Below are 14,045 nucleotides of genomic sequence, written 5' to 3'. Positions count from 1 at the left end.
ACTCAGGAACCTAGCTTTCAAAGCCTCCCGGATGCACAGCACGTCCCGGTGGACTCTTCTAATCGCACGGCTGTCTGGCTGGGCGTAATCAGCAGCCAGGCGATTTGCCTCAACCTTCCACCCCGCCATAAAGGTCTCCCCCTTGCTCTCACAGAGATTGTGGAGCACACAGCAAGCTGCAATAACAATGGGGATATTGGTTTCGCTGAGATCAGAGCGAGTCAGTAAGCTTCTCCATCTCCCCTTGAGATGTCCAAAAGCACACTCCACCACCATTCTGCACTTGCTCAGACGGTAGTTGAAGAGTTCTTTTTCACTGTCCAGGGCGCCTGTATAGGGCTTCATGAGCCAGGGCATTAGCGGGTAGGCTGGGTCCCCAAGGATCACTATAGGCATCTCCACATCCCCAACAGTTATTTTGTGGTCCGGGAAGTAAATACCTTCCAGCAGCCGTCTAAACAGACCAGAGTTCCTGAAAACACGAGCGTCATGAACCTTGCCCGGCCATCTGACATTGATGTTTGTAAAACGTATCCTATGGTCCACCAGTGCTTGCAGCACCATTGAAAAGTAGCCCTTTCGGTTAATGTACTGGCTGGCCTGGTGGTCCGGTCCCAGGATAGGGATGTGAGTTCCATCTATAGCCCCACCACAGTTTGGGAATCCCATCGCGGCAAAGCCATCTATGATGATCTCCACGTTTCCCAGGGTCACTACCTTTGACAGCAGTACCTCAACGATTGCGTTGGCTACTTGCATCACAACAACTCCCATGGTAGATTTGCCCACGCCAAAGTGGTTCGCGACTGACCGGTAGCTGTCTGGCATTGCAAGCTTCCAGAGGGCTATGGCCACTCGCTTCTGGACAGTCAGGTCTGCTCACATCCGTGTGTCCTTGCGCTTCAGGGCAGGGGACAGCAACTCACAAAGTTCCAGGAAAGTTCCCTTCCGCATGCGAAAGTTTCGCAGCCACTGTGATTCATCCCAGACCTGCAGCACTATGCGGTCCCACCAGTCCGTGCTTGTTTCCCGTGCCCAGAATCGCTGTTCCACAGCATCAACATGACCCATTGCCACCATGATGTCCATGGCGCGGGGTCCCGTGCTTTGTGACAGGTCTGTGCCACTCTCAGACTTCATGTCCTCACCGCGCTGCCGTTGCCTCCTCGCCCGATTTCTCAGCATCTGCCTCTGGAAAAGGTGGATGATAAGGTGCGAGGTGTTGACAATGGCCATAACTGCAGCGATGGTCGCAGCGGGCTCCATGCTCGCAGTGCTGTGGTGTCCGCACTGTCGCTCACCAGAAAAGTGCACGATCTGATTGCCCGCCGGCGCTTTCAGGGAGGGAGGGCGGGAGTGACGGTTGGATGATGACAGTTACCCAAAACCACCCTCGACACATTTTTTTCTCCAGCAGGCATTGGGGGCTCGACCCAGAATTCCAATGGGCAGCGGGGCCTGCGGGAACTGTGGGATAGCTGCCCACAGTGCACCGCTTCCAATGTCGACGCTTGCCCCGTTAGTGTGGACTCACACAGTCGAATTACTGTCCTTAGTGTGGATACACACGTTCGACTTTGTAATATCAATTCCACATATTCGATTTAAGTAAAATCAAACTACTCTCGTAGTGTAGACATACCCTGAGACTGCTAACTTCCCCATTATCTTAGACTGTCCTTACAGGGGTATGACCGCAAAGAGGTGTGGCCTCCCTTGGAAAGTGACAGCGCAGGAGGGCCACACACGCCTACAGGGTACAAATCAGATGTAGGGTAAAACTTTCAAAAGAACCTAAGTGACTTGGGAACTTAAGAACCATTTTCAAAAGTGATTTAGGCACTTGGCCAAAGTCCCATTGACTTTCAATGAGACTCAGGCTCTTAAGAGTCTAAGTCACTTTTGAAATTGGGCCTTAAACTCCTAAGTCACTTTGGGGCTTTTGAAAGTTTTACATATACTCAGATTTATACCTGCTAAAAGAGAAACCAGGCCCAGCCTTTCTGAAAATTTACCACACATAGCATATCTTCCTGATGGTTGTATCAAACGCCTTTCAGAGCTATGTACAGTACCAGGCAGACTCTGACATATGGAGCTTTTCCTGCCCTTACTCCACTGCCCTCTTGTAAATATTTTTGCTTTAAATAGCGTATATCAATTAATGCAGACACTTTGTGTTCAAAACCCACTTTTGGGAATGGGCATATAGGATTTTAAGACTGGAGGCATTCAGATTAGTCCATCCCCTGCACGAACGCAGGGCAAAGTATGCCTAGACCATCCCTATTAGGTGCTTGTGCAACCTGTTCTTAAAAATCTCCAATGATGGGGATTCCACAGCCTCCCTGGGTAACCTGTTCAAGTTCTTAACTATCCTTATAGTTTAAAAGTTTTTCCTAATATCTAATCAAAATCTCCCTTACTGCAACCTAACCTGATTACACATGTCCTACCCTCAGTGGACAAGGAAATCAACTGATCATTGTCCTCTTTATAACAGCCCTTAACATATGACTGTTCTCAGGTCTCCCCTTAGTCTGTTTTTCTCAAGATTAAATATACCCAAGTCTTTCAATGTTTCCTCATGGGTAATGTTTTCTAGATGTTTTATTTTTATTGCTCTCCTCTGGACTCTCTCTAATATGTACACATCTTTCTTAAAGTATGGTGCCCCAAACTGGACACAGGACTTCAGCTGAGGCCTCTCCAGTGCTGAACAGAGCAGAATTACCGCCTGTGTCTTACATACAACACCTCTGTCAATACATTCCAGAACTATATTAGCATTTTTTGCAATTACTTCATTCTGTATACTAATTTCATCTAGACCACATTTCCCTACTTTACTTATGAGAATGTCATGTGGGGCTGTGTCAAAAGCCTAAATCAAGATATATCACATCTACTGCTTCCCCCATCCACTAGGTCAGTAATCCTGTCAAAGAAGGAAATTAGGTTGGTCTGGCATGATCTGTTCTTGACAAATCTATGTTGGCAGTTACTTATCTCCCTATCATCTACTTGGTGCGTACAAATGGATTGTTTTAATCATTTGTTCCAGTATCTTTCCAATGTCAAAGTTAGGCTAACTGGTCTATAAATCCCCAGGTCCTCTTTTTTTCCTCCCATTTGTAAAGATAGATAATATGTTTGCCCTTCTCCGGTCTTCTGAGGCCTCACCCTCACTGTCCTCCATGGGTTCTTGAACATAACTGCTAATGGTTCTGAAATGTTCAGCTAGATCCTTAAATACTCTAGAATCATAGGGTTAGATGAGACTTCAAAGAAGGGACTTGCCAAGATGGAAGATTTGTTGTGTTTAAACCATCCAAGACAGATGGCTATCCAGCCTCTCTTTTGAAAACCTCCATTGAAGGAGCTTCCATAACCTCCTAAGGCAGTCTGTTCCATTGTCCCAGTGTTCTCACAGCTAGGAAGTTTTTCCTGAGAAATAATCTAAATCTCCTATGCTGTAGTTTGAACCCGTTGCCTCTTGTCCTGATCTCTGCAAAAGAGAACAACTTTTCTCCATCTTTTTTTATGGCAGCCTTTCAAATCTCTGAAGACAATTTATTATATTCCCCCTTACTTTCCTCTTTTCTGAACTAAACATAGCCAGTTCCTTCAGCCTTTGTTCATATGGCTTGCATTCCATCCCTTTGATCATCTTTGTCACTTGCCTCTGGATCCTTTCTATACACTGGTGATCAAAACTGGACATAGTACTCCAGGTGAGGCCTAACCAGCGCCGAATAGAGCGGTACTGTCACCATCCGAGACCTGCATGCTATGCCTCTGTTAATGCAACCTACAATTGCATTATTTTTTTTTTGCAACAGTATCGCATTGCTGACTCATGTTGAGGTTATGATCCACCACAACTCCCAGGTCCTTCTCAGCAATGCTGCTGCCAAGCCAGTTTTCCCCCATTCTGTATTTGTGCATTTGTTTCATCAGGCTCTGATGACTTATATAACGTATCTAAGGCTTTGTCTACACTGGAAACTGAACGACAAAACTTTTGTCGTTCAGAGGTGTGAAACCCCCCTCCCCCGAATGACAAAAGTTTTGCTGACCAAAAGCACCAGTGTGAACAGTGCTTTGTCGGCAGGAGAGCTCTCCTGCCAACAAACCTACTGCTGCTTGTTGGGGTTGGAACTTTTTTGTCGGTAGGAGAGTTCTCTCCTGCTGACGAACAGCAGCTACACTGCGCGCCTTTTAGCGGCATGGCTGTAGCGGCACAGCTGTGTCGCTAAAAGGTGTGTAGTGTAGACATAGCGTAAGTATTCTTTAAGCTCTTCTTTCCCTATTTTGGCCTGAGTTCCTTCCCCTTTGTTGTTAATATTAATTGTGTTAAGCATTGCTGTTCTTTATATTAATGGACAAAAAAGAAGTTAAAATGTACTTTTCTTTCATGACACAGCCTCCACACAGGGCGCGGCAGGGGAGGGCGCGGGGGGGAGGGCGGCCAGAGCCCCGGGGGGAGGGCGGCGAGCCCCGGCCGGGGCTCCACTCTCCCCGGCGGCCGGGGGAAGGGCGCCGGAGGGGGAGGGCGGCCGGAGCCCTGGGAGGAGGGCGGAGTGCCCGGCCGGGGCTCCACTCTCCCCGGCGGCCAGAGCGCCGGGGGGAGGGCGGCGAGTCCCAGTCGGGGCTCCGCTCTCCCCGGCGGCCAGAGCCGGAGCGCCACACTGCGCCGCCCCCTCCAGGTGCCGCCCCAAACACAAGCTTGGTGGGCTGGTGCCTGGAGCCGGCCCTGCCTCCACAGAAACCCAGTGTAAATATTATGTCTAACTATGTGGCCACAGAAGCATTTTTGAGAGTAGCTGGCCGTTAAAGGGTGTGTGCACATATACCAAGTGGCCTACATTTCATACACTAGTGTAGAAATACTCCATGCCCTCTAGCAGTTTCTCTATCCACCTAGTGGAACAGTCAGAGAACCAACTTCTTTCTCCTGCATGTTTCTTTGCATAAAATAGTTGTAAATAGTTTGAAAGGAGTTTGATTTTTTTTCCTAGTTCTCATCAATTTTTTGTTGGTTTTCTGTTATCTCAGGCCTTGCCCAAGATAATGAACCTGTGTAGGAAAATAGGGTTTAAGGAGTGTTCTCCTTGCCCCACTATGTTTCCCCTTTCATCTGGGCATGAAAAGTACCTTTTAGTTCTCATTTCTCAGGCATTTAGCATAGGGCTGTGATGCCTGCAAGGCCTTGCCCAAGATGACCATAAAACTCCTCTCTGGAACCTGCTCCTGCAAGAGACTAGTAGCACGAGTCTGGGCAGGGCCAGCTCCAGGCACCAGCTTGTCAAGCAGGTGCTTGGGGCGGCCACTCCGGAGAGGGGCGGCACGTCCAACTATTCGGCGGCAATTCGGCGGACGGTCCCTCTCTCCGGCTCGGAGTGAAGGACCTTTCGCCGAATTGCCGCCGCAGATCACGATCACGGGGGTGGGGGGGAGGGTTGTTTTTGTTTTTTGTTTTTGTTTGGTTTTTTTGGCTGCTTGGGGCGGCCAAAACCCTGGAGACAGCCCTGAGTCTGGGTGATCTTCTCCTAAAGTGTTCACCCCATGTACAAACAGTGTGGCTGCTGAGCCTCCATCAGTTCCAAAACCTGATCCAAAATCCCAGTCCTATTGCAAACACTTCTCGAACCATCGAAGGAAGTTCTTCCAACTAAAGATCAGAGTTCTTCAGAGGAAGCTGAAGAAAACACCTTTTACAATTCCAGGAGTTCCAAGAGGCCATATAGTTCAGCAAAATGGTGTTCCCACAGAGATCTGTTGTCTCATCCAGGCAGACCCCATTGCAGTCTGCTTCTGTGGATCATAGGATTCCCAAGAAAAACAATGCCTCTTCTGATCCAAGCAGGTTGGATCAGTTATCCTTTACCCATCAGATCTGTTTGTCCAAAGTACTAGGAGTCAACATTCTTTGAAGGCAATGGGAGAGGGGATGCTGAATGACTTGGAACTGTCGGTGCTGATGAACCCTGCCTACTCCCCCTTTGCATCCATTGGACTGGTTCCTCCAAAATCTCCTCTGAAACAGTTATCCCCTCAGCATTGTGCATATGAACCCTTAGTGCTGAAAGAAGTTTGTTTCAAGGCTAGACTGGTGCCATCATCTGATCTGTGGAGCCCATGGAACTGAGCTCAGTATTGTGGCCTTGGATCCAAGATAAGTAGGTCAATCCCATTCTGCTGCAAATCCTGATGAGGAGGAACCTAGTTCAATCAAAGAAAAATAGTTGGAGCTTTATGTCCCCTTGGACACCTCCCAGAGTTTAAAACTTATCTAGGTTTTCTTCATGTAGATACTATACCGCTTGGGACTACTTCTTCAAGTGTTGTCCCGGTGGGTGCTCCACTTCAGGTGTCGGTGTGTCCCGGTGCTGTTGATCAGAGATTTATAGTAGCAGTGTCCACATGGGTCATGCTTGCGCAGGAGGCATCTTGTGGTCGTTGGTGCCGCATGTAGCACACGCACAACCCAAGCCCTTCAGTTCCTTCTCAACTGTCCTCGGTTAAAGATGCAGCGCTGGGGCAGTGTTAGCACTCTTCCCTAAAACCGTTAGAAAAATATTTTAAATAGCTAGTTAGTTAGATAGAAAGTGATAGTGTTAGTTTTATTCTAAAAATAATTTTGGTTTTATTTCTTTAGCTACCTCCCCACAGGGGACAGTTAGCCGTTAAGATGTCTGGCTCCCCAGGCTTCAAACACTGCAGCTCCTGCTACAAAGGAGTCCGTTTCAGACAGACTCTCATTGTGTGTACGCTGTCTGGGTGAGGCGCATAGCCCCCAAAAATGTGCCCACTGCAGCAATTTGAAAGTGAGAGCCTGACATGAGCGGGATCTTAGGCTAAAAATGATTTTAATGGAGAAATCCCTACAACCCAACTCGGACAAGCAGACTGCCTCTCCGGGCACTCCTCCAACTGAAAAAGGAGATGTACCCTCTAAAAGACCAAAAAAAGAGGGCTCAGACTTCTCCTCAGAGAGTACCGCAAAAACAACGGCGGTCTCCTGCCAGGTCGCTACCCCCAATGCTGACATATGCTCAGCTGAGCACCTACGATGCTCCAGTGACCTCCGGCACCACCGAGATCCAAACGAAGGAGACGGAGTTTAGGCACAGACAAAGACATGTCTCCTCCATGGCACCGAATTCACCCTTAAGGGACTCTGCACCAAGTGTCTCATCAGACACCATGCCTCCACCCCCGGTACCAACAATGCAGTCAGCACCAGTGGAGAAAACCAAGTTGGCACCGACCACACTGACCAAACAGTCACAGCATTGGTCGGCACTGATGCCAGCAAGAGTGGAACCGACGGTCCAGACATCAGCACCGACACAGTCTCTGCTGCACCAGAGAGACTTGATGATATCGTCGGCACCGCACTCCCTGATACTCACTACTGAGGGCTCCCCTACAGGCTATAGAGGAGATCTTGATATTGCACATTTTTCTAGCAAAGATGATGATGAGATGCAGGAACAAAGCACCTTCTCACCACACCATTTCTCACCGAAAGCACATCAACCATCTTAGAGTCATATGAGGTCAAGATATCTCCAGACGGCTCAACCATGGTGCAGACCACCATGGATGTAGACCCTAATGGCCTTTCCAATGCAATAGGCACATTGGGAACCCTGGGCATCTTACATAGACTATAAAAAGCGAATGACCCAGTGAGACAGTCCTAGGTGTGCCCTTCTTGTACTTCATCCCCTGATAAAGCTGTTTTGACTGCTCCCTTGTTTCCTCTAAGTGACATCAGTTGTTGATATTCCTTTAGTATCTTTGCCCAGAGAGTCTCACAAAAAATAGAAATCCTGGCTCTCCAGGTTTAAAAAAAAAAAAAAATCAAACAAACTCACAACTCTTCCCTCTGCTGCTGACAGGTATAATAATACCATAGGTAATAACCTGAGTTGAAAGGGTGCAGTTCATTACAAGTGGTCACTCAAACCCTAAGTGTTTTACCAGGTGAGCACCGTCCATACACATACTTGTTTGCTACATATTAGAACAACCAGGGGCTAAAATTCTGCTTCAAAGTGTGCAAGGATATGCAGTGTGTATCATGTCTTTCTGATACATAGAGGGGAAAGTGCTCCTTTACACCTTTCCTCCATTTCCTTTCGTCCCCAGAGTTCTGAGGAGGATTCAACAGGTCTGAGCCTGTGCATGGCAGACCTAGTTCTTGGAACGTCTGTGCCCGTGTAAAGATTATCCATTCAGTCTTTGTCCTTCTGAGTTAAGATCTGTCATCTCAGCCAAATGGCAGGATGGGGTATTTGGACCTCAAGTCATTTTACTTGACAGTGTAACTGCTAGGTTTTTAGGTCAGGATGTCCTTAATGCTTGTCTCAGGAGAACAAGGCAGCCCTCCTAGACTCCATCCACCAGGAAATATTATGCTGTCATACAGAAAACTTGTTTAAAAGTTTTGCTCAAGGTAGAAGCCTTGCTTTGGTATCATCCCAGTTTTAGTTACCTTAGACTTTCTTCTATCTCTCTGGTGTGGTCAAAGATATTATTGACAACTGCAAAGGTTTATTTTAGTCTACTATGTCCCTGCAAAACAGACGCCTCTTGATGCAGTAATCTTTAAAGCAGCTCACAGATATGTACCCTCCCATCAAGAAATTACTCATCCTTTGGATTTGAGTTTGATGTTGAACAAGTTAATGGAAATGCTTTTTGAGCCCTTGGGATCTTTCTCCTTGTATCATCTCTTACTGAAGGAATCATTCCTGGTGGTGATTTCCTCCTCATCAGCGTTCCAGGTCCTGCTGGCCAATTCTATCCTTTTTCACAATGTTAAACCAGTATTTAGGTCTCAACTCCAATAACTAACCACAGTTGTGTCTTGAGTCTCATATCATATAAGTTAACGGCACTATATGTGCTTTTCCCAAAGACCCAGGGCCACGCTGGGGAGTGAGGTGGCACACGCCTAATGTCAAAACAGTTGTTAGACAGAACAGTGACTCTTGTTCACATACTGAATGGACTCCCCTCTGTTACGCAGCCCAGAATTAAATAGGTTTAGGACATTGAGAGGAACTGAGGGTCAAATAGATAGGGCAAAGAATTTAAACCAATCAATCAATCGAGTGCAGGGCCCAATGGACATTTACATGTTCCCTAACTCTGACTATTGCTCAAAGCTGGTTACATAGTCAGGCATGCAACACCTACTGTGCGGCTCTATAAAGGCAATATAATCAATATTCAGTTTTCAGAATGGAGAGAAGTAAATAGTGGTGTCCCCCAGGGGTCTGTTCTGGGACCAGTCCTATTCAACATATTCATAAATGATCTGGAAAAAGGGGTAAACAGTGAGGTGGCAAAATTTGCAGAGGATACAAAATTACTAAAGCGAGTTAAGACCCAGACAAACTGTGAAGAGCTACAAAAGGATCTCTCAAAAACTGGGTGTCTGGGCAACAAAATGGCAGATGAAATTTAATGTTGACAAATGCAAAGTAATGCACATTGGAAAGCATAATTCCAACTATACATATAAAATGATGGGGTCTAAATTAGCTGTTACCACTCAAGAAAGAGATCTTGGAGTCATTGTGGATAGTTCTCTGAAAACATCCACTCAATGTGCAGCGGCAGTCAAAAAAGCTAACAGAATGCTGGGAATAATTAAGAAAGGGATTGATAATAGGACAGAAAATATCATATTGCCTCTATATAAATCCATGGTATGCCCACATCTTGAATACTGTGTGCAGATGTGGTCGCCCCATCTCAAAAAAGATATATTGGAATTGGAATTGGAAAGGGTTCAGAAAAGGGCAACAGAAATGATTTGGGGTATGGAACAGCTTCCATATGAGAAGAGATTAATAAGACTGGGACTTTTCAGCTTGGAAAAGAGACGGCTAAGGGGAGATATGATTGAGGTCTATAAAATCATGACTGGTGTAAAGAAAGTAGATAAGGAAGTGTTGTTTACTACTTCTCATAACACAAGAACTAGAGGTCACCAAATGAAATTAATAGGCAGCAGGTTTAAAACAAATAAAAGGAAGCATTTCTTTACACAACACACAGTCAACCTGTGGAACTCCTTGCCAGAGGATGTTGTGATATCCAAGACCATAACAGGGTTCAAAAAAGAACTAGATACATTCATGGAGGATAGGTCCATTGATGGCTATTAGTCAGGATGGGCGGGAATGGTGTCCCTAGCTTCTATTTGCCAGAAGCTGGGAATGAGCGACAGAGGATGGATCGCTTGATGATTACCTATTCTGTTAATTCCCTCTGGGGCATCTGGCACTGGCCATTGTCGGAAGACAGGATACTGGGCTATATGGACCTTTGGCCTGATCCAGCAGGGCCATTCTTATGTTCTTATGTTGTTCTATTCTGAGAACAAAAGGTACTGACAGTAAATAACTCCATTTTCCTCAACTCTTCAGTCTTACTCATAACTGCAAATGGAAGAACAAATACATTCTCTCCTTTCCTTTGTTCAGTAGAGTTCAAAGCTACCCACACAGCCAAGAAGTTTGAAGAGTCTCAGCAAAATATCGAAACTGGGGATCAAGAAAGAGCACCAGCTGCTGACTTGACAGTCAAAGGAACCAACATTGAAGTTCAACCAAAGTTAATAGCCAACAAATCATCTCGGACTCACCCCATAAAGTCAAAAATCTCCCACCAGATGCAAAAAATCCGGAACTACAATGTTAAACATTGATTTCTTTGACAGTAAGTTTAGCTCTGTACAAACTCTGAGTACAGGACTGCCCCTGCCCCTAAGAGCTTACAGTCTAAATAGACCAGACAGCCAGAGGCTGGGGGAAGGGATAGAACTCACTAGCAGAATGAACAAGGAGATGGCAGCAAATGTGGGGTTAGTTCCATAGTTTAATTTTTACTGTTTATTTGTTTACTCACTTATTTTGGATGGGTTTACTTAGGAGGGGATAAGCTAAATGGAAACAGAAGGGAAGTGGATAGGAGAAGAGGATAAGAGAGGCAAGGGTGACGTTCAGGTGAAGGGACTGTTGGGGAGAGGAGGGAGAGGGTTGGACAGCCAATCAGCACGTAACTGAGAAAGTACAATCAAAAGTGTGGATGGTTCTCTGAATATCCAGAGGTCCTTGTTTTGGCACCTTTAGCCTCTTTGACTCCTCTCTGCACATCTCCAGGGCACAGGGAAAGGGGTGAGGCATCACTTGGGTACTAGTGCCCCCAAAGTGGGGTGTCTCCCCTACACAGTTCTGGGTTCAGGAAGGTGCTGAGGGAGGGATAGCCCCAGCTTATTGTTTGACCTTATTAAATGTCAGTTCATCCACCTGCTTTCTGGAGGTTAGTATAGATTCCCAGCTATTAAAGATTTAAACTCTTGTGTCTTTAGGCAGAGCTTGCAGTTTTTAGCAAAATTTTGTTGAGAAACACTGGAGTGTGGGTTAGACAGGGAAAAATGTATCTCTGTGGGCTGCCTTAGCATGCTATTTTCCTATGCTTACTAACACTGCACTCATTCTACATACTGTAACAATCAATTCTCTGTAGCTGCTTAATATTAATTTTAAAGTCAGGGGTACAAAGAGATGGGCCCTGATTCTGCACTACTTTGTACCTTCTGTAGGCATTTATGCGTGTGCAAAATGGGTGTAAAATGATACAAAAACAGAATTCTCCATTCACTTACACTGGTGGTATTGATTAGCACAGGTGTAAGTGATGTCACAAGTTTCAAGACTGTGAGAATCAGGCTCATTAATAATACTTCGAATCTTTCATTGGATGAACTAAAAGCATTGTACAAATGACTAAGCCTTACAACATGTTTCCAGCTGAAATTGCAGGAAAAATTTTGAGTTGTAATTTGACCAGCACACCACTGTACTTATGAAAAGTGTCATGACCTTTGAATGATCATGAGTTCTCAGGATCTCTGTTTTGTTTCGTTTTGAAAATGGCAAGATGGCACCTCCAGTAGCATTGCAGGAAGCTGGGGTATTGGTTTCGTGCTAAAGCCCTGACTCTCCAAACATTTATTCATGTGCTTAACTTTACTACTGGGAGTGGTCCTATTGAAAAGGACTACTCGTGGTAGTAAAATTAATAATGTGTGTGTTTGCAGGTTAAGAGCCTAAGATGGAAGAAAGACTTACTGAATCACCTGCACTTCTTCCTGCAACACATAGGTGTCCAAATTCTGTCTCTAGACAACCCTGCTCAGTTTGAGATCTGAAAGGAACACAGTACAAAGTTGTACAGCGTGGCTGTAGGCAGCTCAAGAGTAACGTGAAAAAATTGTTCAATGTTCTGTTCAAAAATGTTTTGCTTTAACATATAGATAATACGAATGGTAATACAAATAATATGGTATTATAAATAATAAATAATAGTAATAAGTTGCATGCTTAGTAGCCATTAATTTCATTGTGCTTTTATTATGTCAGTACTGGATCTGAGGCGTCCTCTGTGCCCTTTCCCAATTTATTTTGCTTGAAGGTCCCATCATCAGATTAAATACTTTTTACATTGTTCCTTCATGGACCAGAACAACATGATGCATTCCCCTCATCCAGAGCCTGCTGTGACTGCAGCTCAAAGCACAGTGGTTTCCAACAAGTAGGGAAATTTTGACCTCACATCATAGTTGCAGCCAACTGTTGCTATACAGTTTGCCTGAATTCAAAAGTTTTGAAATAATTATAGAATATACATTCCAGCAACTTTGCAACTCTTGTTTCCAATGGTTTCAATTTGAACATGAAGATTCAGAGCAGCTCGGTATGATGTGGCTCCGCATCCTGGTGAGAAGTGCAAGGCTGAAGCATTAATATGGTGATACCCTAATGAGGAAAGCCACATTCCCATTCAATTAATTGTTATAACAACATTCTAACATCTGGTTGACCCTTAGAAAATTCTTTTCCTACTAAACTGATCTGTATGGCCTGTACACTGGGTGTTTAGCTCAGATTTCAAAAGTGGCTTTGGATTTTAAAATCTATGGCATGCCTGTTTATGCAGATACCTTGCCAGGAAGGCAATTTTTGTTCATTCAGCTTCCCTGAGCAACTTCTGCTTTAGCAAACTGTAGATGGTGGCAAGAGATGTTTTTGGTTGATCCCTTCATTCCATTTTCTTCTTCTGATGGTAAGAGGCAGAATTTTATTTTATTGCAGTTAACATTAGCTGAGAATAACTCTTAAATTGGTGTTGACCCAGCAGGAATGGTACAAGAACAAATATACAAGGAGAATATACAACATGGCAGAGGGGCATTGCTGGCACATGATGGCATATATCACATTGGTAGATGTGCAGGTGAACGAGCCTCTGATAGTGTGGCTGATGTGATTAGGTGATTAGGTCACATCAGCCACACCATCAGGGGCTCGTTCACCTGCATATCTACCAATGTGATATATGCCATCATGTGCCAGCAATGCCCCTCTGCCATGTACATTGGCCAAACCGGACAGTCTCTACGCAAAAGAATAAATGGACACAAATCAGACGTCAAGAATTATAACATAACATTCAAAAACCAGTCGGTGAACACTTCAACCTCCCTGGTCACTCTATTACAGATCTAAAAGTCGCAATTATTCAACAAAAAAACTTCAAAAACAGACTCCAACGAGAAACTGCAGAACTGGAATTAATTTGCAAAATGGACACCATTAAATTAGGCTTGAATAAAGACTGGGAGTCGATGAGTCATTACACAAACTAAACTATTTCCCCATGCTAATTTTCCCCCACTGTTACTCTCACCGTTACTCTCACCTTCTTGTCAACTGTTTGAAATGGGCCATCCTGATTATCACTACAAAAGTTTTTTTTCTCCTGCTGATAATAGCCCATCTTCTTCGATTAGTCTCATTAGATTTGGTATGGCAACACCCATTTTTTCATGCTCTCTCCTACTCTTTTCCTACTGTATTTTCCACTGCATGCATCTGATGAAGTGGGCTTTAGCCCACAAAAGCTTATGCTCAAATAAATTGGTTAGTATCTAAGGTGCCACAAGTACTCCTCGTTCT

General features: G+C 45.0%; 1 protein-coding gene across 3 annotated transcripts in view; it reads left to right on the top strand.

The window, feature by feature from the left end:
- Positions 1-13,271, top strand: part of CCDC57 (coiled-coil domain containing 57) — a 109,227-nt gene extending 95,956 nt beyond the window's left edge. The window contains exons 18-19 of one of the 3 annotated variants that reach the window (XM_042840884.2): positions 10,509-10,743; positions 12,128-13,260. In XM_042840884.2, the coding sequence (XP_042696818.1) occupies positions 10,509-10,732 (224 nt within the window). In that variant the 3' untranslated portion in view covers positions 10,733-10,743; positions 12,128-13,260. Of the gene's footprint in view, positions 1-10,508 lie in introns of all 3 variants that reach the window. The other 2 variants (XM_042840885.2, XM_042840883.2) reach the window with 2 other exon arrangements.
- Positions 13,272-14,045: the final 774 nt, after the last annotated feature.

The sequence above is a fragment of the Chrysemys picta genome, chromosome 12 (genome assembly GCF_011386835.1).
Source record: "Chrysemys picta bellii isolate R12L10 chromosome 12, ASM1138683v2, whole genome shotgun sequence".
In the NCBI taxonomy this organism is placed as follows: domain Eukaryota; kingdom Metazoa; phylum Chordata; order Testudines; family Emydidae; genus Chrysemys; species Chrysemys picta.
This window is presented reverse-complemented; position numbering and strand designations above follow the sequence as displayed.